Source organism: Sturnira hondurensis, unplaced genomic scaffold (genome assembly GCF_014824575.4).
Source record: "Sturnira hondurensis isolate 20B ecotype Veracruz unplaced genomic scaffold, ASM1482457v3 Scaffold0007296, whole genome shotgun sequence".
NCBI classification, from domain to species: domain Eukaryota; kingdom Metazoa; phylum Chordata; class Mammalia; order Chiroptera; family Phyllostomidae; genus Sturnira; species Sturnira hondurensis.
The window spans coordinates 14,442-39,265 of NW_028079927.1; the positions used below are offsets into that span (position 1 = coordinate 14,442).

Consider the following 24,824-nt stretch of genomic DNA (forward strand, 5'->3'; position numbering starts at 1 on the left):
TGGAGAGGTTGTGGGGAAAAGGGGACCCTAGTTCACTGTTGGTGGGATTGCAGACTGGTACAACCACTATGGAAAGCAGTATGGAATTTTCTAAGAAAACTAAAAATGGACGTGCCTTTTGACCCAGCAATTCCACTGCTAGGAGTATATCCTAAGAACCCTGAAACACCAATCCAAAAGAACCTATGCACCCCGATGTTCATAGCAGCACAATTTACAATAGCCAAGAGTTGGAAGCAACCTAAATGCCCATCGGTCGATGACTGGATCAAAAAACTATGGTACATTTACACAATGGAATTCTATGCTGCAGAAAGGAAGAAGGAGCTCTTACCCTTTGCAACATCATGGATGGAGCTGGAAAGCATTATGCTGAGCGAAATAAGCCAGGCAGTGAAAGACAAATACCATATGATATCACCTTTAACAGGGACGTAAACAACAAAACAAACAAGCAAGCAAAATGTAACCAAAGACACTGAAATACAGAACGTGCTGACAGGGTCCAGAGGGTAGAGGGGAGAGAAGCACAGAGTAAAAGGGGATGGACTCACATGAATAAGTATGAAGGACACATGGACAATAACTAAGACGGGGGGCGGAGATGGGAGGCGGTGGAGATGGGAGGGGGTGGGGAGCACTGGGGGGGTGCAGGGCTGGGAATACAAGAAAGAAAACTGTACTTGAACAAAAGTTAAATAAAAAAATTAAAAAAAAAGATTGAAGCTTATTGATAAAAATCAATATTTAGTCTATTTGTCCTTAGACTATAACTAGACCTGATGACATGTTCCAGGAAAAACAAAAAAAAATCTCTAATAATTAACATGTGATTTATAATTTTCTACCTAAGAGAAAACTAATGTCTCTTTAGAGAAAAACCCAAAATACTGAGTATTGTGATTTAGTTACTCTCAAACTTAACAATTAGTGATTGAACATATTTAGTGTGCCAAGATTCTATTTTGTATACATTATTTTATTTAATATAATTTTTCCCTCCATTTTTAATGAACAAACTGAGACACAGAAATATGCAGTAGTTTTTCTAAATTCACAAAGCAGATGAAGTAAATGCGTCAGGATTTGAAATCAGGTAGGCTGATTCTGGATACCCCAGGTTAAGCTATACTACCTCCCCATTTATGTTTCCCCAGGGTGTATTCATTTCATGATTTTTCTGTGTTTTTTTTCATCGGGGTGCATAGGTTCTTTTGGATTGGTGCTTCAGGGTTCTTAGGATATACTCCCAACAGTGGAATTGCTGGGTCAAAAGGCACGTTCATTTTTAGTTTTCTTAGAAAATTCCATACAGTTTTCCACAGTGGTTGTACTAGTCTGCTACAGTCAATTAATATTCAACAAAGGGGACAGTAATATAAAATGGAGTAAAGATAGCCTCTTCAAGAAATGGTGTTGGGAGAACCGGACAGCTACGTGCAAAAAAATGAAACTCGAGCACCAACTTACACCATACACAAGAATTAATTCAAGGTGGATAAAAGACTTAAATATAAGCCAGGAAACCATTAAAACCCCAGAGGAGAGCATTGGCAGGAAAATCTCAGGTATTCCACACAGGAATATTTTTACCGATACGTCCCCTAGAACAAGGCACATAAAGGAAAGAATAAACAAGTGGGATCTCATCAAACTTAAAATCTTCTGCATGGCTAAGGAAAACAGCATCAAGATCAAAAGAAAAGCTACTTTTTGGGAAAACATATTTGCCAATGATACCTCAGACAAAGGTTTAATCTCCAAAATATACAAAGAACTCAACTCTGTCCTTTTAAGTAACTTGTGGCGTGTAAATCTATGACTTTTCATTCTGGTTAGGGGGGAGAATTTTTAGGCTATATTTGGTGTAGAGTGAAATGTAAGTTTGATCTTAAAATATGGGGCATTACTGACTTCTTCATGCTGAATTTAAATCATAATACAATAAAGACATATTAGTGGTAAGATAACAAGGGGTTGGTATGTTACTAGCACTGCAGGTGTGTCCTCCTTCCACATGGGTGGCCATTCAAAGAGCTTGCAGAACCCTCACGACCCTCTCTTTCCTGCTCTTTTAATTATCACTTTGTGTGAAAATTGTACTTTAGTGACCAACTGCACACCCAGAACTATCACCACGAATTAACTAACTCATACTTCAAAGCTATTGTTACATGCTAGGTTTTATAATTGCCTTCAGACATTTAAACTTATTTACAAACAAATGTACTTGACTTTGAGGATCTTTTTGGTCCATGCTTACTCATGCCCAATTTGAAATTTTAAATTCTTTATTTGCCCATATTTTATATGCCTTTGCATTTATCATTGTATTACTATTATTTATTTGCATATTCCTCCCCCAAGTATTTAACTTGTAAATGGACGAGCTTAAAACACACTTTGTAAGTAACTTGAAAAGAAAACCAAAACTTGAAATACTCATCTTCTTAATTATTATAGACCTTTATATAATATAAACTGGTTGAAAGATGAAATAAGATCTAGTAAGTAAGCATTCAATGAAGAAAGCAAGAGTGGCTGTATTAACGTGTAGTATTCAGTGCAAAGAAAATCGCTGGAGATATAGAGGGATATAACACAACAAAAAAATTCTTAAAATGTTATTGTACGGGAGTGGGCTGGGAAGGGAGTAAAAGACAGAAAACTGTACCTGAACAATAATTAAATAAAATAATATTTTCAAAATGTTATTGTACAATACTATAGTTTTGCAAGATGTTCCCATTTGGAGAAACTCAATAAAGGGTATATGGGGTTTTTATATTATTATTTCTTACAACTGTACATGAATCTACAATTATTTCAAAAGAAAACACTTAGTTTAAATGTAAAGGTGGCATTATATAAAAATGTGTAAAAAACAGAAGGATTTATTTTGTCCCTGAAAGATTTCTATTTCAAAATGAAATTATATCTGGTACACTGTGTTTATTCTTGTAAGTCCTAAAATAGAATGATTTAGCAATCCATCAAAAGTTTTCTTACACAGTCATAAGAATGTTTAGATGTTCTTACACAAGATGTGTATACACATAATTTTCTCTGTCTTGAGTTTTCATTGGAATGTTCAAAAACAAGGAATATACTCAAGGGGCTATATCCCCAAAGAATCCAAATCTCGTATATACAGTCTTGTTCTACAGTGACAATTATTTGGCAGTTGTCCTCATTATCGAGGTACCAGCATCTGCGGGTAACAATTTCCTTTATATATTGATATAGAAATGCTTTTTCTAGCTTTTATATTAGAAGTTAAGGTTTGGTTATTCTAAGGAAATAATCATTTGTTGAAGCACCCACTTCACTCTGTGAGCTGGGTTTGCTGTTTTCATGTACATCATCTTAATCACACAAGAAGCCTACCAGCTATATATACATATTTAATAAATAAGTAATGGAGGTGGAAAAGTTTATGTAAATCATCTAAGATTCTACAGATAATGGCAAAGCTATAACCTGAACCCAAGCCTGTATGACTCCAAAGCTCATGGCATTTTGCACAACACTTTGCTTCCAGGACATAATGGCACTCGTGACTAACTGAATTTGTCTCGTACACATCAATTTTCTTTAAAATTTTAAGCTTTCATTCAGTCTTGGGTCCATACCTAGTTAATAAAATTCCATGTCAGCCCTGAACAAAGATAAGGAAGCTAGGGCTTTGAAGTTCAGACTCACAATTACAACATGTTCATAACATGGCATACTATTGCTCAGTTATTCACAGGTAGCATCATTCAAGCATCTCTGTTAAGGATAACACTGTGATGTGTAGCTGGTTGAACACACGACTGTGATGGTGTGCATGTATGTGTGAATTCAATCTTCTTGACATTTAATATCTGAAGAAAAAAAACCATTATTCTGAAGTTTTAGTTGGTCTCTATGGCTCAGGAAACACCTGACACCTAACAATGTGATGCAAGAATGAGTTAGGTTTGTTAAGTTAAATTTTTTTAAAATTCCTGGCCTACACCAATAAATATATATACTATCAAGTTTTACATGAGGTATTGTGTGAAAAAGCACTTTGTACCAAACTTACACTAGTGTGTCTATGTTTTTGTAATTTTTATTATATAGCCACTGTAAAATAAGTATGCAAATTAAAATATATTTTTCTGTCCTAATATCCACTTGTTTTGCTTTCAGTGGGCACCAACCATTTCCGGTATAGATGGGGACTGGAAACTATACAACTGTGAAAGAATTCATTATTTTGGGGTTAACAGAGAATGCTACAACTTGTGTCATTTTATTTATTGTGTTTCTAGGAATCTATGTTGTCATCTTAATGGGCAATGTCGGCATAATCATGTTAATCAGAAGCAGCCCTCAGCTTCACACACCAATGTACCTTTTCCTCTCCCATTTGGCCTTTGTAGACATTGGTGAGTCCTCATCAGTCACACCCCTTATGCTCACGGGCTTCCTCAAGAAAGGAACCTCCATCAGTGTTGCTGGTTGTATAGCCCAGCTCTGTTTTGTGGGCATATTTGGGACAGCTGAGTGCTTCCTGCTGGCTGCCATGGCCTATGATCGCTATGTGGCCATCTGCTCCCCACTGCTCTACTCCACACACATGTCCCCCAGAATCTGCATTCTCTTAGTGGGGGTGTCCTACGTAGGGGGGTATGTAAATGCTTGGGTATTCACAGGCTGTTTATTGAGTCTATCCTTCTGTGGACCTAATAAAGTCAATCACTTTTTCTGTGACTATTCACCAGTTTTGAAGCTTTCCTGTTTTCATGATTTTACTCCTGAAATAATTCCAGCCATCTCTTCTGGTTCCATCATTGTGGCTACTGTGTTTGTCATTGTTCTGTCTTATGTCTACATCCTTTTCTCAATCCTGAAGATGCATTCCACTGAGGGACGTCACAAAGCCTTCTCCACCTGTACCTCCCACCTCACTGCAGTTACTCTCTACTATGGAACTATTACCTTCACTTATGTCATGCCCAAGTCCAGCTACTCAACTGACGAGAACAAAGTGGTGTCTGTGTTCTACACGGTGGTGATCCCCATGCTGAACCCTCTCATCTACAGTCTGAGGAACAAAGAGGTGAAAGATGCCATGCAAAAACTGATGGCTAGAGCACATTGGTGGTCCTAAAGTGATCTGATTTTAATAATAAACGATGGCTAGAGCACATTGGTGGTCCTAAAGTGATCTGATTTTAATAATAAACACTACATAATGAGGACCTCTTCTGCAGATGAATGGATAATATACCAAGTAAATTTCATTGTATATTCATAGTATTCTAGACTCATAGATTTCACTGTTATTCTCAAGAAAATTTTCAGTCTAAAGAATAAATGTGCATGCGCTAAAACAGAAATATCTAGTGAAAAAAATAATTGCTTTATCCTTACTTCACCTACCATTTGTTGCATCTACAAGTATTGTACAAATATTTTCAAGTAAGTTCTGTGCTCTTTGAATGCAGTCTTTGGAACGAACAGCTGGAAGCATCAGAAATTCCTTGACTGGGAAATAGAGAAGAGTGTGGCCATCCAAGGTCTCATTATCTGAAGAGGTGGTGTCTGTGCTATACAGATAATGTAAGGGTTGAAATCAATGATTCTGGTAGTTGTTAATCTTCTGGTGCTTTGTGATCTCAGTGTGACAAACAGGATTCTTCCCACAGTGCCACTGCAAGTGAGCCTCTTCAAGCCAAATCAGAAGGTACCTGAAAACCCCATTCAGCTGCCAGTTTTTTCCTTTCAGGAATTTATTTGAAAAAATACATTAAGGAGTCTCAAGAAGAAACCCTACCTGGGGTTAATTCACATGACCTGGATCCTTTTTCTATGAAGAAAGGTTGCTTTAAAAAAAATTAATTATTGTTCAAGTATAGTTTTCTGTCTTTTACTCCCATGGTTACTTTTTTTCCAAAGGTTGTTTCAATCTTTTCAAATGTATGCTGCATACTTTTAAAATTTTTTATTACATTTCTTGGCTAACATTGGTTAATATGATTATATAAGCTTCAAGTGCACCGTTCTATAGTACATCATTTGTATATCGTATTGTATATTCACCACCCAAAGTCAAGTCTCCCTCTGTAGCCATATATTTTGACCCTCTGTACCCTCTTCTGCCTCCCCACATCCTCCCTCCCCTTTGGTAACTACCATATTGTTGTCTCTGTTGAAGAGTGCTTTAGTTTCTTATAGGGAACCGATCAGCCTGGCAGTGGCAAGTGTAGCTTGTTGGGAGCCGCCCTGCCTGGTTTCAGGAGCTGTAACCCCACCATGGCTAAGGCTGAGTGAGCCACCTTCCGACCATAAGCCACTAAGGAGACAAAGCTTATCTCCCTGGCAGAAGCACTGCTTCTGCTCCTTTTTTCATAACTGGCCCCCAAGGCTTGATCAGTTAGCCAATGATGGGTAAGATTCCCCAAGGGGGGAACGACCTAAGACAGGCATGATCACGTGGAGGCCCCAGGGAAGGACTTGGGGGCAATAGAGAAAGGAGGTCCCCTTGCCTTTGATAAAGCCTGAGTCTTCAGTTTGTCTGTGAGAAGTCTCCTAAATTGCCTTGGCTATCTTGCCTCCTCTGCCTGATTTAAGCCTGAAACAATGACACATGGCAGTGCAGCTCTGTGTTGGAAAGGACAGGCTCCCTGGGAGCTCAGGACTGAGAGAGAATACGTCAAATCCTGTGAAGCCTGCTTTGTTAAGTATGCTCTTTGTTAAATGATAAAGGCCCAGGCAGAAAATGAGTTTGTTTCCCAAAGTTTTGTAGCCTTTTAGCTGATAGACCCTGACTCAGAAGCCCTAATAGTTTTTTTGTATGCTATCTACTGTTTGATCCTTACTGCCTGACAATGATTAATGAGCTGTACCTATATTCTTGTGCAAATTAAACCCAATAAAAGCCTGTCTAGGCAAGGGTTAGTGCGCTCTCCCCTTGAGAGAGTGGCCAGGCCATTCTGAGGGGCTCCCCCCTTGAGGGAGTACCCATGTCATTCATTTTCCTCCACAGGACTTGGTAGTCTCTGTGAATTTGTTTCATATGTCATCCATTATGCTGCAGGCACTGCGGGCAGGTTCACCGTCACTAGCCCAGCATTGATTCAGAAAACTGATTGAATGTGAAGCAGCACCCAGGAGCCAGGTATGCAGATCAGCTTTCCTGTGGGGAATCAGGCCTGCATTGTACCTAGGCTGCTTTGAGACTTTCTTTTGCTAAAACTCCCTCACCCTGAGTTCATTCAGACTGTAGATGTTTAATGTATATCTGTGAAGCAACTCCCTAAGGTTTGTACTAAGTCATCACAAGGACAAAATGTAACCAAATTAATCGTTTTTATTGTTCCCTTGCATTTGCAGCATTTTTTTCTTTTTTGTTATCTGTAAAAAATAATCACTTAATATAAATCTAAGGATAATGAATGAAACCTTCTTTGATGTCATGCAACTGGAAAGCAATCAAAGCCTGTCCAGGCAAGTGTGGAGGTGTTCTCCCCCTGAGAGAGTAGCCAAGGCACTTGCTCTCTTTCGGAAAGTGGCCGTGCTGTCCCTTTTTCTCCATAGGACTTCTGTAATCCATGTGAAATTGTTCACTGCATCCACAACAAACAGACTCTGCTGGATGGAGTCTGTATCAGATTCTGTTATATATCCCATGTATGAGTGAAATGTTATGGTTCTTGTGTTTTTCTATCTGATTTATTTTGCTTAGTATGCTATTTTCAAGATCCATGTTGTTGCAAATGGCAGTAATTCATCTTTCCTGTGGCTGTGTAGTATTCCATTGTGTGTGTGTGTGTGTGTGTGTGTATTAGTGTGTGTGTGTATATATATATATATATATATATATATATATTTCATCTACATTAGATGAAAAAGACATGATATATATATATATGATATATACACACACTAATGTTGTATATATATATATCATGTCTTTTTCATCTAATCATCTATTGAAGAACACTTAGGTAGTTTCCATATCTTGACCACCATGGATAATGCTGTAAATGAACCTAGGAGTACATATATCTTTACAAATACATGTTTTCAAAATTTTGGGGTAAATACCGAGGAAAGGGGTTGCCAAGGCCATTCTTAATTTTTTGAGAAATCTGCATACTGTTTCAAATAGTGGCTATACAAGTTTACATTCCCACCAGCAGAGAATGAGGGTTTTTCTCTACAATCTTTTGAAAACTTATTTGTTGTCTTGTTGCTAATAGCCACACTAACAGGTTTAAGGTGGTATCTCATTGTGGTTTTTTAAAATTACATTTTTATTGTTTATGCAATTACAGTTGTCCCAGTTTTCCCCCTTTGCTCTCCTCTACCCAGCTACTCCCCTCCTTCATGCAATCCTCACACCATTGTCCATGTCCATGGGTCGTGCATATATGTTCTTTGGCTAGTCTATTCCCTATGCTGTACTTTACATGTTCATGATTATTCTGTAACTATCAATCTGTATTTCATAATCCCTTCACCTTTTTTGCCCATTCCCTAAACCCCTCTCCCATCTGGCAACCATCAAAATGTTCTCTGTATCTATATTTCCTTTCTACTTATATGTCTATTTTGGTTTTTATATTCCATTGGTGATAGATATGTATTTATTGCCGTTTTGTTGTTCATATTTTTTATCTTCTTCTTCTTCAAAACCCTTTAACATTTCATATAATACTGGTTTGGTGGTGATAAAGTCCTTTAGCTTTTTATTGTCTGGGAAGCTCTTTATATGTATTTTGATTCTTAGTGACAGCTTTGCTAGGTAGAGTAATCTTGGTTGTAGGTCTTCCTTTGCTTATTGCTTTGAGTATTTCTTGCCAATCCCTCTCGCCTGTGAAGATGCTTTTGAGATCCACTGACAGTCTTATGGGAGTTCCCTTGTAGGTAACTAACTTCTTTTCTCTTTCTGCTTTTAAGATTCTCTCTTTGTCTTTAACCTTTAGCATTTTAATTATGATGTGCCTTGCTGTGGGCCTCTATGTATTCATGTTGTTTGGGACTCTCTGCACTTCCTGGACTAGTATGTCTATTTCTCTCTTCAAGTCAGGGAAGGAGCTGGGTGCAGTTTTCTTCCATATAGAAATGTGAGCAGAGGCCATTGTTCCTTTTCTGAGTCCTCCCTTTACAGAGCTACAGACAGACAGAGCTGGTGGGTGGGCACCATATCTGTGACTCCATTAACATGGCTCACACTGTTTTCCCCACCCTAGTGATTCCATGATACCTGCACCACCTGATTTTCAGGCCCACTGAAGCTGTTTGCAGTGACTTTTCCATACAAATGGTTTTTCTTGGCCCATGTTTCAGATTTTTCTACATTCTTTCAAACAAGCAGCATCTAGCTTCAGTAAGCTCCATACCTCTTGATAAGTTGCTCCAGGCCCAGCACTATCAGCTACCAGCCTTGGTTAATAGCTTGGCCTCACCTGGGAACCTCTAAGCGCAACACGTGTAGTAGTCATCTTCAGATTTCTATGTAGCTTATGTTGTGTGATTCTGGACAGAACATGGGCAGTCACTGACCTTGGATGCATCAAGAGCAACCAAGACTCAACTACAACAGAAGGGTGTACACAGCCCACATGGTGAGTATACCTTGAGTACTCAGCTTGGGTAATAGAGGAGGCTGTGCTACACAACACCTACTAAACTAGGCCATACTACCAAGTCTGGGAGACATAGTAGCAAACACAGGGAGGCTGCCAAAAAGAGAAGGAAAAGAAATATGGCCCAAATGAAAGAACAGAGAAAATCTCTAGGAAAAGAACTAACCAAAATGGAAACAGGCACCTACTAGATACAGAATTTAAAATACTGGTTATAAGTATGCTCAATGAAGTTAGTGAGAATGTCAACAGCATTAAAATATCAGTCAGAAACAAAGGCTACTCTAATTGAAATAAAAGAAAAAATTACAGGGAATCAACATAGAATGGATGAAGCTGAGAATCAAATCAGCAACTTGGGATAGGGAAGCATTAAAAACCAATCAGAACAGCAAAAAGAAAAAAAGAGACCAAAAGAATGTGGATAGTGTAAGGAGTCTCCAGGACAACTTCAAGGGTATCAACATTTGCATCATGGGGGTTCCAGAAGCAAAAGAGAGCAAGAAATTGGTAACCTATTTGAAAAAAAGCATTGTGGCTTTGATTTGAATTTACCTCATTGCTTGTGTAGTTAAGCACATATTCATGTATTTGGTGACCATTTGTATGGGGGAAGTGTCTGTCTGGGTCCTCTGCCCATTTTTAAATTCAATTGTGTGTGTGTGTGTGTGTGTGTGTGTGTGTGTGTATGTGTTGTATGAGTTCTTTATATATTTTGGATATTAGCTCCTTATCTGAGGTATTGTATGCAAATATCTGTCTCATTCATTTGGTTGCCTCTTTATATGTTGATGATTTCTTTTGCTGTGCAGAAGCCTTTTAGTTTGATATAGTCCCATTCATTTTTGCTTTTGCTTCCTTTGCGTTTCAGGTCAAATTCATTAAATCCTGTCCAAGACCAAAGACCTATCTTTTTTCTATGTAATTTATAGTTTCAGGTCTTATATTTAGGTCCTTGTTTCATTTTCCATTAGTTTCTTGTGTATGTTGACAAACACCAGTCTAATTTTATTCTTTTGCATGTGGCTTTCTAATTTTCCCAGTGCCATTTATTAAAGAGGCTTTCTTTTCACTATGACCAGTGATGCTTAGTTGGTTGGGGTTGACCCACAAAGTGAAAGGTCATCAGTTTGAGTCCCAGCCAGGGCACATGCCTGGGTTGTGGGTTGTATCAGGACACATCCAAGAGGCAACCAATGTTTCTGTCTTACATTGATGTTTCTCTCCCTCTTTTCTCTTTCCCTTCCCCTCTCTCTAAACATTGTGGAAACAAAAAATAAAATTTTAAGAAAATTAAAGTTATGTCAGGGGACAATATTAATAACTGGAAACTTGAAGGATTAAGAAACTGATTTTTTGAATTAGTATCTCAGGATTTTTAGGGTATAATTCCAAGAGGAGGATCACAGTTTCAAAAGGCAGTTCCATCTTCAGTGTTTTGAGGAAATTCCATACTGTTTTCCACACTGGCTGCACAGTCTGCATCTCACAAGTAGTGTACTAGAGTTCCTTTTTTTCCCACAACCTCACGTGCACTTGTTTTTTGATTTGTTTATGATGGGCATTCTCAATGGTGTGAAGTGCTACCTCACTGTGGTTTTAATTTGCTTCTCTCTGATGGTTAGTGATGCGGAGCATATTTTCATGTGTCTATGTGCCTTCTGCATGTCCTCCTTGGAGAAATGTCTGTTCAGGCCCTTTGCTCATTTTTTTTTAATTTTTTTAAACATTTTATTTATTTATCTTTAGAGGTGAAGGAAAAGAGAGAGGAAGGAAACATCAATGTATGGTTGCTTCTAGTGCATCTCCTGCAGGGAACTGGCCCCTGCTGGAAACTGGCCTGCAACCCAGGCATGTGCCCTGACTGGGAATCAAACCACAATCCTCTGGTTCACAGGCCCGCGCTCAATCCACTGAGCTACACCAGCCAGGGCCCTTTGCTCATTTTTAATTGGATTGTTTTTTTTTTTTCCTGGTGTGGAGTTGTGTGAGTTTTTTTATATATTTTGGAGATAAAACTCTTGTCCAAGGTATCATTGGCAAATAGATTTTCCCATATAATTGCTTCCCTTTTCATTTTGCTGAGAGTTTCTTTAGCCATGCAGAAGCTTTTGAATTTGTTGAAGCCCCATTTTTTTATTCCTTCTTTTATATCCCTTGTCTTAGGGGATGTATCAGTGAAATATTGCTGCATGGGATGCCTGAAATTTTCCTGCCCATGTTCTCCTCTAGGACTTTTATGGTGTCACTTCTTATATCTAAGTGTCTTATCCATTTTGAGTTAATTTTGGTATATGTATAGTATGGTGATGAAAGATAAATACCATATAATCTCACCTGTGATTGGAACCTAACCAACAAAACAAACATATGAGAAAAATAGAAGCAGAGACATGGAAATAAAGAACAAACTGACAGTGATCAGAGGGGAGAGGCAATACTGGAGGAAACAAGGTGAAGGGGCAAGTCAAGGAACATGAACAGAGGACTCATGGGCACAGACAATAGGGTGGGGATTGACTGTGGGAGTGGTGGGGGGTGGGCAGGGGAGAGCAACTGGGAAAAAGGTGGGACAACAGTAACTTAACAATAATGATAATAAAATAAGCTTAAAGATAAAAAATTAATAAAATAAAATAGAAAATAAAATGAAATATAATGCCTTAAACAAAGAAACTGATTCTTAAGGTAATACAGTATTTGAGATGACAATTTACTAAGCTAGTTATTACATTTGTTATATGGATATGAATAAAATGTTGGAAAATATATGCAATCAGTAATTACTGGAACTGAAAACATAAAAACAATAAATGTAAGATTTACATTTATTCCCTACTTAGCTAGAATAAAGTTGATTAGCTTATTTGTAAAAACTGTACCTATGAGATTCTACTTTAACTCTACCTGTTTACTGGTATATTTCAAAACATAATACTACAGCATTTTAGTGCTTGTTATATATAACAATATATTAATTTTTATTTTATATTTGAAGTAGAATATTGAATTAAAATTTACTTTTTCATATTTAATCTGTTGATTACTCTGACCTTCTTACTTCTTTTAATAAATTGAACAAATGATATTTATAACGATCCTCTCAAACTTGTAAAAGCCACATTTTTTTCCTTGTATCAATTATCTTCATGTATATAAAAAGGGAAACAGGCACAAACACAGATAGAAATTCTAAGTTTTCTAAAACATATTATTTAAGGATATTAATAAATATCAATCACAAAAGAATTTTATGAATCAAAGTTGTTATCTGCAGGAAGTTGTACTATAGATATGTAAACAAAGAGAAATGAATGACAGTTTTTTCTTCTAAGTCATTTTAACCAAGTGTGTGTACTATTTAATAGCACTAAAATTAGAAATATTTAATTATTTTAATAAATAATTCACTTTGGTGGTTCTGTGGAAGACCAAATGAACATATAGGAAAATAAGACAGCTTTTGTAGTGTCAAAACAAAGAGAAGTGGACATCTGACAGGAATTGGGAGGTAAGACCAATAGGAGTTGGTCATGGGTGAACACGTGAGACTAAGTTAGGATCCTGAGTATTGGTCTGACACTCATAGCCAGGCTGTAGGTCTAGCCAGTTTAGGGAATTAGACAGAGTGTTGAGGGTGGGAATCAAACACTGTAGGCCAGGGACCAGATGGGAACCAGCGCTCAGAACTGAGGCAGTTAAGTCTTGAAGTTGACAGTAGAGGTTAAGAGAATTTGATGACAGTAGATGTTAAGAGAAATTGAATTTAAAACTTGGATTGAATTATACCACTGGAGTATATGGGAGAAGTATCTTGAACTAAGATTCAGGTTACTCTGTAAAATTAGGATGATGGGAATTCTTAGCTCACCAAATTATTGTGAGGATTCAATGAACATACGTAAATACAGTGTTAAACAAGTGCTTGGCAAAGAGTAAAGTCTGAGTGAAAGCTGGTTAGTATTTTAGTGGAATTTCCATCAAATGATGCATCAGCAGGGTGAGACAGAACTTTCTAAAATAAGGGTAAACGAGAATTAGCTGAGTCTTCAGGTTGAAGACGGCTGTTTCTAACATCACCCATCTACTCCAATAAGTCATAAGTCATCAGTAGTCATCCCTTTGAGGCATGTGGATTAACTCTGACCCAGAAGTCATTCAGACCTTTTTACTTCAAAATTCTATATCTACAACTTTAAAGATGATATATATATATACTTCTTCCTAGGAAAATACATACATGTTTTATGATTTAAATAACTGTGTTAATTAAATTTCAACTTTACATGGCATTCCACTTCAAGGATCCCTGAGGCACCTAAAGGAGTGTCTTACACATAACACCAGAAAACACATAAAATACCCATACATCAAGGGAATAAAGCTAAGGTTACCATTTTATAGTGGAAGTTTATTATCACTTAAAGTGAAAATAGCAAAGTACACTCAGAAACAATATTTAGCTATGAAATAATTTACCATTCATACCCTCAATGACTATCAAATAGAAGTACACCCAAATCTAGATATTAAAAATTGACAAGTTCAGAGGACTTCTGGCCAAGATGGAGGTGTAGGTAGACACACTGTGCCTCCTTGCACAACCAAAACAGGAGAACAACAAATTAAAAAAAAAAAAAGAACCAGAACTGACAAAAAATTGAACTGTATAAAAGTCTGACATCCAAGGAGTTAAAGAAACATTCATCCAGATTAGTAGGAGGGGCAGAATCAGGCAGCTGGGCAGAGAGGACTCCTGGCAAGATGGCAGCTGGAGGATTGGGGTGGGCAAGGCTGTGACTGGCAGGCAAGGTCGTAGCTGGCACACTGGGTGGTCCCACCTTTGTGTGCAGATAAACCAGGAGGAACAACTGGGGAGTGAGACAGACCACACAACCCAGAGATCCAGTGAGGGGAAATAAAACCTCAAACCTCTGATTGAAAGCACCTGTGGGGGTTGAGGCGACAGTGGGAGAAACTCCCAGCCTCACAGGAGAGTTCATTGGAGAGACCAACAGAGTCCTAGAATGTACACAAAACCACCCACCCGGGAATCAGCACCAGAAGGGCCCAATTTGATTGTGGGTAATGGGGGAAGTGAGTGAAAACCAGCAGAAAGTGGAGCAAGCGGCATTGTTCCCTCTGAGACCTCTCCACATACAGTGCCACAACACAGTGTGTGAGTTGCCCTGCTCCATGAACAGCTAAGGCTCCGTCACTTACTACTTAAAAGACATACAAAGACAAAAAAAAAAGGCCCAAATGAAAGAACAGACCAAAGCTACAGAAAAAATGGAACTAAGTGATGAAGAGATAGCCAACCTATCAAATGCACAGTTCAAAACACTGGTAATCAGGATGCTCACAGAATTGGTTGAATATGGTCACAAATTAGATGAAAAAATGAAGGCTACACTAAATAAAATGAAGGAAAATGCACAGGGAACCAATAGTGATGGAAACAAAACTGGGACTCAGATCAATGGAGTGGACCAGAAGGAAGAAAGAAACAACAAAACAGAAAAGAATAAAGAAACAAGAATTCAAACAATGAGGAAAGGCTTAGGAACCTCCAGGACATCTTTAAATGTTCAAACATCCGAGTCCTAGGGGTTCCAGAAGGAGAAGAGGAAGACCAAGAAATTGAAAATTTATTTCATCAAATAATGAAGGAGAACTTCCCCAATCTGGCAAAGGAAATTGACTTCCAGGAAATCCAGGAAGCTCAGAGAGTCCCAAAGAAGGTGGACCCAAGGAGGAACACTCCAGGTCACATCATAATTACATTACCAAGATTAAAGATAAGGAGAGAATCCTAAAAGCAGCAAGAGAAAAGGAGACAGTTACCTACAAAGGAGTTTCCATCAGACTGTCAGCTGATTTCTCAAAACAGACCTTTCAGGCAAGAAGGGGCTGGAAAGAAGTATTTGAAGTCATGAAAGGCAAGGACCTACATCCAAAATTACTCTACCCACCAAAGCTATCAATTAGAATGGAAAGGCAGATAAAGTGCTTCTCAGATAAGGTCAAGTTAAAGGAGTTCATCATCACCAAGCCCTTATTATGTGAAATGTTAAAGGGACTTATCTAAGAAAAGGAAGATACAAATATGAACAGTAAAATGCCAACAAATCCACAGTTATTAAGAAGCAAACCTAAAACAAAAACAAAAACAAACTAAGCAAACAACTAGAACAGGAACAAAATCACAGAAATGGAGATGACATACAGGGTTATCAGTGGGGGAGTGGGTGGGGAGAGAGGGGGAATAGGTGCAGAGAATAAGTAGCATAAATAGTAGGTAGAAGATAGACAGAGGGAGGTTAAGAATAGTATAGGAAACATAGAAGCCAAAGAACGTATATATATTACCCACAAACATGAATTAAAGAGCAGGGGGGAATATAGGTGAGAGGGGGTGGGCAGGACAGATGGGAATAAAGGGGTGGGGGTGGGGAATGGGACGAATGTAATAGCATAATCAATAAACTACATTTTTTAAACTGACAAGTTCTAAATTAACAGACCTCGTAGAGATTAGTTGTGTTCATGTGAAGGACTGTCAATACTCATTTGAGACTGTGACAATGATCCCTGGTGCTTTGGAATTCACATTTGATTCTCTACAATCTTCAGAGATTTATCCCCAAAGGCAAACAATAATAAAAACATGGTAGTATACAACAACAGTTATTTTGAATTTATTGCTGGGAGATGAATCAATTTCTATATCAAGAGGTAAAAATTTGGCTTTTGTGAATAATCTGATGTGATGATTTCCATTTCCCTTTTGCAAACACTTTATACTCTAAAGTTGTACTCAAAAGCCAGTGCAGAAACAGGGCAGATAGATATAGTCCAACAGTCAGCAAGCAAGTAATCTTAGCTGACAATCCAAATTCTGTCTCCACAATGTGTCTATACAGCAGGATTCCTCATTAACCCAGCCATGGGACCAGAAAATCACAGGGCCTTTCACACTATGTAAACTTGGCACTCAGCCTTAATGCTAATAAATTTACTAGTTGAGATGCTTTAGAGACTTATTGTTTGTAAATATTCTGTGGGAAATCTTCCTTTATTCATTGTTTTGAATGTTTTAGCTTAGAAGCAATCAGATACTTTTACCAAGTCAAGAATACACAGCCAGAAAATTTGGAGATGAGGATCATCCTGGCTGTGAGCTGGGTGAACCTGGGTAAACTTCTAAACATTTTAGGTGTAACTTTATTCAGCTGTATATTATGTTGAAACTGAAATTATTTCATTCTATTATACTTCAATTATAAAGCATTGTTATATTAGAAAATGATTCAATTTGTTTGAGTAAATATATTTTAATTATGTCCTAAATGGTAAGCAAATGTTTCTGGTAGTAATTTAGATTGATATTTCAAACTACTTGAAAAAACAATATTTTAATTGTAAATGTTAAATATACATAATAAATATATAGTACTTCATTCATAAACCTAACTTGAAATTCCTTTCTATTTCTTCTTGGTCCTCTAAAAATTTTCTAATTTTCATTTGAAAATAGTCTTCTTTTACTAAGAGAAATTGTGAACTTTGCGATTAACTAGGCACCCCTTTTATACATTAGCTGTCAAAGAGTAGAAAAGATAAATTTCATTTATAGCATATTACTGAAGAAAAACACTAGATTCAAACTGTCCGATATTCACAACTAGATTCCACCACTCGATATGTAAACTTAGGTAAATACTCAACGTTGTTAAAATAAGTTTCTTCATCTATAAATAAAATAGAAGTTTTTAAAAAGATTTTATTTATTTATATTTAGAGGGGAAGGGAGGAGAGAGGGAGAGAAATATCAATGTATGGTTGCCTGCTGTGTGTCCCCTGCTGGGAACTGGCCTGCAACCCAGGCATGTGCCCTGACTGGGAATTGAACCGCAATACTCCGGTTTGCAGGCCCGCACTCAATCCACTGAGCTACACCAGCCAGGGCTAAAATAGAAGTTATTAATGTTACTTCATGAAAGTTAACATAGAACTATACATGTAAAATTCTGAACTCTGTGCCTACCATTAGTCAGCTTTCCATAAATGTTAGTTCTAAAGTCTCTATTACATGATCTTTTATTTTTTGGTTATACTGAACATTCCTTTTTGCTATTCTCAAAAGTCTTATGTTTAGATTAAAAGCCACTTTAAGTACATTTTATAAATAGATACCATAAGGAGGAAAAATCTACATTATTTGAAACAGGTTCTCTAGTGTTGGGCTAAAAATGATTGTTAAAATATATAGACTCATCATACATAAATATACACTATGGGCTCTAGAGCAAAAAGAAGTTCCAAACTTAGCTAGAATAACTTGTTTACAATGACCTCCATGTGTATTAAATTAAATGAAACTATCAAATGTATAATTTCTTTAGTGTAATGTTTCATCACAGGTTTGTTTTGGTAGCAGCAACATTATTTCATGGATTCCCTGAGGCCTGGGAACCACATTTTAGTAACAGACTTCATTTTACTGGGCTTAACTGTGACCCAGTCCTTTGAGTCATCCTCTTCGTGATCATCCTCTGTATCTACCTGGTGACCATATCTGGCAATCTCAGCACAATCCTTCTTATCAGAATCTCTTCTCAGCTCCATCATACTATGGATTTTTTTCTGAGCCACTTGGCTTTTGCTGACATGTGCTTTTCAACTTCTCTCACACCCAATGTGCTTGAAAATTTCCTGGTGGAGAAAAATCCAATCTCCTATCATGGATGTGGCATGCAGCTTGGTTCAACTGCTGTCTTTGGGACAATCGAGCGCTTCCTTCTGGCTACAATGGCATGTGATCACTTTGTGGCAATCCACAACCCACTGCTTTATTCAACCAAAATGTCCACTCAAGTCTGTGTTCAGTTCCTCATTGTGGCTTATGTGGGTGGTTTTCTCAATTCTTGCTCTTTTACTATTTCCTTCTACATTTTACTGTTCTGTGGACCAAATCATGTGAATCATTTTTTCTGTGATTTTGCTCCTCTAGTGGAACTCTCCTGTTCTGCTAGCAGTATCCCTGCAGTTGCCCCCTCATTGGTTGCTGGCTCCATCATTGTGGTCACAGTGTTTGCCCTACTTGTCTCCGACATCTACATCCTCATTACCATCCTGAAGATGAGCTCCAACAGGGGTGCCACAAGGCCTTCTCTACCTGTGCTGCCCACCTCACAGCAGTCACTCTGTATTTTGGGACTGTTTACTTGTTTATGTGAAGGCCAAGTCCACCTTCTCAAGTGACCAGAACAAGGTGGCATCTGTGTTCTACAATGTGGTCATCCCTACGCTGAACCCCATCATCTATAGTCTCAGGAACAGTGACATTAAGGGAGCTCTGAAGAGAGAGCCTGGCAGGATATTTTTGTAGTGAAGTTTGATATTTTTTATGATTTGATATAATAATATGTCATAAACAAAACAACAAAAGGAAATTGAGTTGTCTGTGGTCTAAATATATTGGTTCATATGTGATTACTTTGTGTGTGGAGCTTTTCAGTGAAGGTAGGGGGTAGATTTTCTGATTTCAAAGGTAACTTCAAGGTACATAGTAATTTGTTGTTCATAACATTAACTTATAATCATAAACAAGAAACATGAAAATGAAAAAATACTTAATATGCTGAAAATCCTCTTAAAAGACTATTTTTTCCAAAGCTGTTCTCTGCCATAAGTTAAGGTTATCATACCTCCGTTCCTTTACCGCTGTGTCTACTTACCATAACAGCTTATCCTGAAATGAGAGAGATGCTTACAGTTACAATTTTGTATTGATATAGACTCTGACCAGCAGAGTCCACGGTGTTGTGGATGCAACAAACAAATTCACATGGACTGCAGAAGTCCTGTGGAGAAAAAGGGATGGCATGGCCACTCTTTGAGAGAGAGAGCACCTCATCCCTAGCCTGGACAGGCTTTTATTGCTTTCCAGTAGCATTACAACAAAGAAGGTTCTCATTCATTATGCTCAGGTTTGCTTTAGGTGATTACTTTTTACATATAACAAAGGAAAGGATGTTACTGATTACTTTCTCAAGATTAATATGGAAAAAATGTTGCAAATGCAAGGGAACAATAAGAGTGGTTGGTCTGGTTATACTCCATCCTTGGGAGAATTAGCACAGACTTCAGAAAGTTACTTTAAAGATATGCAGTTTCATTTCAGGGTGAGGGAGTTTTAGCAAAAGCAAGCCTCAAAGCAGCCTAGGTATAATGCAGGCCTGGTTTCCTATGGGAAAGCCAGTCCGTGGGTTTGGCTCCAATGTGCTGACTATTGCCTATTGGTTTTCTGATAGGGCTGGGCTACATTCGCCAATGCCAAGCAGATGGGTTCCCTATAATGTATATTCTGAGTGGAAATGACCAAGTGGAACCAGACAGTAAAACTATTGAAGACATTTTTCTTATAGGAAAGTTATCTGCTGGGCTGTACTTTGTGGACTTGTAAATTGTGACCTGTGCTCCTGATCTCTGGCTCCAGGATAGTTCTAAGGAAGCCCTAGTTCTAGTTCTATAGAAGAATAGGATGAGAAGTCCCTGACTAACCTGTGAGTTCTGTCAGGTCAAAACAATGACTTCTCTGTTGCAATGAGCAGGGTTCCTGCACTCCTCAGGGACTGAGTGAGCAAACTCTTGAAATGACTTGTTCATGGTTAGACTCATTTGTGTTAAGGAAGCTTGAGAGAACTGGATTGTGTTTCCTGTGAAGCCTAACTGACCTCTATCACTGACTACCATATTTGTTTGTCATTCCCTGCCCTCTTCTTAGTGTTGTAGACACTTTTTTTGTCTATTGAATTTCCAGCACAAATTGTATGTAAATTGATCATCTCCTTTCACCCAAATTGCTCCCTTCCAATGTTCTGTATTTTAGCAAGAGGTACTACCATTCAATCAATTAATTAATTCTGAACTCTTGAGTAATTTTTTCCTCCACACACATTGTACATTGTCTTGTACATTCTGAGTCCAATATTTATCACCTACTCCTCTTATTTTTATTGTCAGCACCTCTATTTTAAACTATCACCCGATGCATTGGTTTTACGATAGTACTCATGTGATAGCTAATTTTAGGTGTCAAGTTGACTTAGGCTATAGCGACCAGCTGTTTGGTCAAACACCCATCTAGATTTTACTGTGAAGGTTACTGTTCAGATGTAGTTAACACTTAAATCAGTAGACTTTGTGTCAAATAGGTCACCCTCAACAATGTGGGTAGCTCTTATCCAAGTAGTTAAAAGCCTTAAGAGAAAAATGCAGTCCCCTCAAAAAGAGGGACATTGTCTTCAGGCTCCCTTATAACGCAACAGTGTGACATCATCTTTACTGAAATTATCCGTCTGGACTGCCCTTGGATTCTGGAATTGCCCACTCCCATGCTGTGTAAGCCAGTTCTTTATTAATCAATCACTTGCTCATTCTCTATCTCTGTATGTATGTATATATGTATACATACATACATGTATATATTTCCTATTGATTCTATTTCTGGAGAATCCTGACTAACACAACCCTACCTAGCTTTCCTCCTGCCTCTCTTACTCTCTTCCCATCACTTTCCATGTGCCAACCATGGCCGTAAATCTAAATAGATAAGTTCCTTCATTAATAGCCCGAACAATGTTATAATAAGGTTACAATTCTGAACATGGTTTACAAAGTCTTGAACATAACCCATATTTCTTTTTGAGCCTCACATCTCTTCCCTTGATCTCTAAACACATAAAATCTAGGACCCATCATTTGGTTTCCTTGACAGGAGAAAGATAGCTTTTGTTACCTGTTTTTTTTTAATTAATTTATTTTTTTATTGTTGTTCAAGTATAGTTGTCTCCATTTCTTTCCTCACTTCCCCCTCCCCATCTCCACCTCTCACCCTCGATCCTACTCCCTTTAGTTTTGTCCATGGCTTTGTCCTTTAGACATGTTCCTTAATGACCCTTCTCCTATTTTCCCCCATTATCCATCACCCTCCTCCCCTCTGGGCACTGTCAGTTTGTTCTTTATTTCAATGTTCCTGGTTCTATTTTGCTCATATGTTTTTTTTGTTGATTAGGTTCCACTTATAGGTGAGATCAGATAGTACTTGTCTTTCACTGCCTGGCTTATATCACTTAGCATAATACTCTCCAAATCCATCCATGCTGTCACAAAGTATAAAAGCTCCTTCTTTCTTTTTCCTGTATAGTGTTCCATTGTGTAAATGTACCATAGTTTTTTGATCCACTCACTTACTCATGGGCACTTAGGTCACTTCCAACACTTGGCTACTGCAAATTGTGCTGCTATGAACATTGGGGTGCATAGGTTCTTTTGAAATGGTGTTTCAGGGTTCTTGGGGTATAATTCCAGCAGTGGAATTGCCAGGTCAAAAGGCAGTTCCATTTTTAGTTTACTGAGGAAATTCCATACTGTTTTTCACAGTAGCTACACCAGTCTATTCTCAAGAGTGTACTAGGGTTCTCTTTTCTTCACAATCTCACCAGAACTTGTTGTTGATTGATTTATGATGGCCTTTCTGACTAATGTGAAATGGTTTCTCATTGTGTTTTTAATTTGCATCTCTCTGATGGCTAGTGATGCTGAGAATCTTTTCATTTGTCTCTGGGCCCTCTGTATGTTCCCCTTGGAAGAGTGTCTGCTCAGGTCCTTTCCCCATTTTTAAATTGCGCTGCTTGTCTTCAAGTAGTGGAGTAGTATGAGATTTTTATATATTTTGGAGATCAAACCCTGTCCAAGGTATCATTTGCAAACATATTTTACTATATGGTTTGTTCCCTTTTCATTTTGCAGATGTTTGCTTTAGTTGTGCAGAAGCTTTTTAATTTTAAATCCTTAAACATGCCCATGTTCTTTACTACATCAGGACCATATCATATGCAGTAGCATATGAGATGGATTTTTCACCCCACTGGGTAATGCCTAATGATACTACAGGTACTAACCTAAATGCTGCTTTCTCTCCTCTGGATCATCTTCTTGAGACTCCTACCAAATTAAGTACACCTGTTATCCCTCTGCAGAATCTTGAATATTTTCTTTAGAATACCCAATGCACATTACGGTTGAACATTCAGTATTTGTTTTCTCCACAATGTTGGAAGCTTCATATAGACAGCTACAATGTCTTTCCTCTCTCCCCATGCATCTACGTTCACACAGTTCCTGAAACACAGTAAGCATAAATGCTTAGTTGAAATGAAACACTTAATAAATGAATGGCTAGCTGAATGAAGCTTTTGCTGTGTCATAAACCACTGGTTCTGCTGGCTTTGAGTCCTGGTTACTGATCTGTTGAATGTTTCATCCTGATTCAAGCAACTGAATGAATGTCTGTATCAGATCTTGCTACAGCTGTGACAAATTATTATACAAAATGATGCTCCCCACAATTATGTCCTTGCTACCATACTGATTGATTCAGATTGGCAACTAGAGTAGTAGGATTGCTGTGGCTATTCAGAGTGTTTATGGTTCCCTATACATTTTTGGAACATTTTTCTAATTCTATGAAATACACCATTGGTGTATCTTGATAGGGATTGCAGTTGAGATATCCCTCCAGAGCCTCAGCCACCACTGTGGGAGTGAGATCACCCTTTTCATATCTCTGACCTTCTTACCAGTCTTCATGTGGCTTCTTCTATAAATTGTGGTTATAAGATTTCTGTTCAGCAAGTCAGCAGTTGGTTATAGAGGTGGATTGTTCTATTAGGTTAACCAAAAAGTTCATTTATTTTTTCTGTATGATTGTTCTAGTAGTGCTCAGCTGTCTTTAAGTTCATTTGAAATAATTCTGTTAGATTGTATTCTGACAGCTCTCATTCTGACAGTGTGCCTTAAAAAAACGTAAACAAAACTTAACTTTTGTGTAGCCATTTTGATATTGAAGATGGAAGAATATACACAACATTTTTGTTGCCTTACACTTCATTATTTCAAGAAAGGTAGAAATGCAACTGAAATGCAAAAAAAAAAAAGGTATATATTTGTTCAGTGTAGGGAGAAGGTGCCATGACTGACCAGATGTTTCAAAAGTGGTTTGTGAAGTTTTTGTCCTATTGACATTTTGGCCAAATAATTCTTTGCTGTAGGATTGTCTTAGGTATTGGGAGATGTTTGTCAGCACCCCTGGCCTCTACCCAGTAGAAGCCAATATTGGGAGGTAGTTGACATACTATATGCAAATCGTTAGTTATTGGTAAAAATGAAAGATGTTTCTTTTATTGCACAGAAAAAAAAACTAAACAAACTTTTTGGCCAACCCAATATACTTTATGTTGTTCAGTATCCTTATAATCATTGCTCTAAAGTCTGTATCAGATAAATTGCTTACCTCCACTTCATTTAGTTCTTCTAGAGAATGCTCTAGTTCTTTCATTTGGGGCCTATTCCTTTGTCTTCACATTTTGGCTGTTCCTTTGTATTTAATGCATTATAAAGATCTGCAAAGACTTTGGTGCAGCCCTATGTTGGACACTGCCTGTGGCTGGCCCTCGGGAATCTGTTTGGAGTGATCAGTAATCCACAGCTAGTGCTTAAAATCCACAGGGTGGGGCAGGAAGGATTCCTGTTGGTGGGGCCATTGCTTCCACTCAGGCTGATGCTGCTTGGTGGGGAGTGTTCTGACCAAGAAAGATGGCTTCAGCAATGTGGGGAATGAGTCAGCACAGGGATCCTGGTGGCTGATCCCTCAGCTCTCTCTACAGAGCCACCAACCCCAGACTCTCCTTGACAATCTCTAATCTACTCTGCCCTCCCTCCATTGCAGCCCAGGGCAAAGTGGCTGCTAATGATATTTTTGCATTGCCTCTTTAAGAGGCTTTCTCTAACTATAGCCATCTCTATGTGGCAGACAGAAACCTCCTGTTTTTCACAGCCAGGTGTTTTTTGGGTTTCTTTCCCAGTTCTGGTGCTCAAGCCTGGGGAGCCCTACTTGGGATTTAGTCCCCTCACTTCTCAGGGGGAACACCCTGGCCACTGAAATATCCCTCCAGAACTTCTGCTGCTGCCCTTGAGTGTCCAGCCAGCCCTCTCATGTCTCTGCACTAATACCAATCTCAATGTGGTGATGTGGTTTCTTCCATAAGTCCTTGGGTTTTAGGTTTCTCTGCAGCTAGTGTTCAGTTGGCTATTTAGGATAATTTTTTCTTGAATAAGTTGTAATTCCAGATT

The 24,824-nt window shown here is 38.1% G+C and overlaps 1 protein-coding gene and 1 pseudogene across 1 annotated transcript; both read left to right on the top strand.

The window, feature by feature from the left end:
• The first annotated feature begins 4,201 nt into the window (after positions 1–4,201).
• Positions 4,202–5,140, top strand: LOC118990788 (olfactory receptor 480-like). The gene has a single exon (XM_037051554.1). It carries the CDS (start codon positions 4,202–4,204, stop codon positions 5,138–5,140), a length of 939 nt encoding a protein of 312 aa, XP_036907449.1.
• A 12,938-nt stretch (positions 5,141–18,078) lies between these two features.
• LOC118990787 (olfactory receptor 502-like) lies at positions 18,079–19,017 on the top strand (annotated as a pseudogene).
• The last annotated feature ends 5,807 nt before the right edge of the window (positions 19,018–24,824 follow it).

Excerpts from the sequence above, each read along its gene's own strand:
- LOC118990788 (XM_037051554.1), top strand. The coding sequence starts at position 4,202 with ATGGGGACTGGAAACTATACAACTGTGAAAGAATTCATTATTTTGGGG.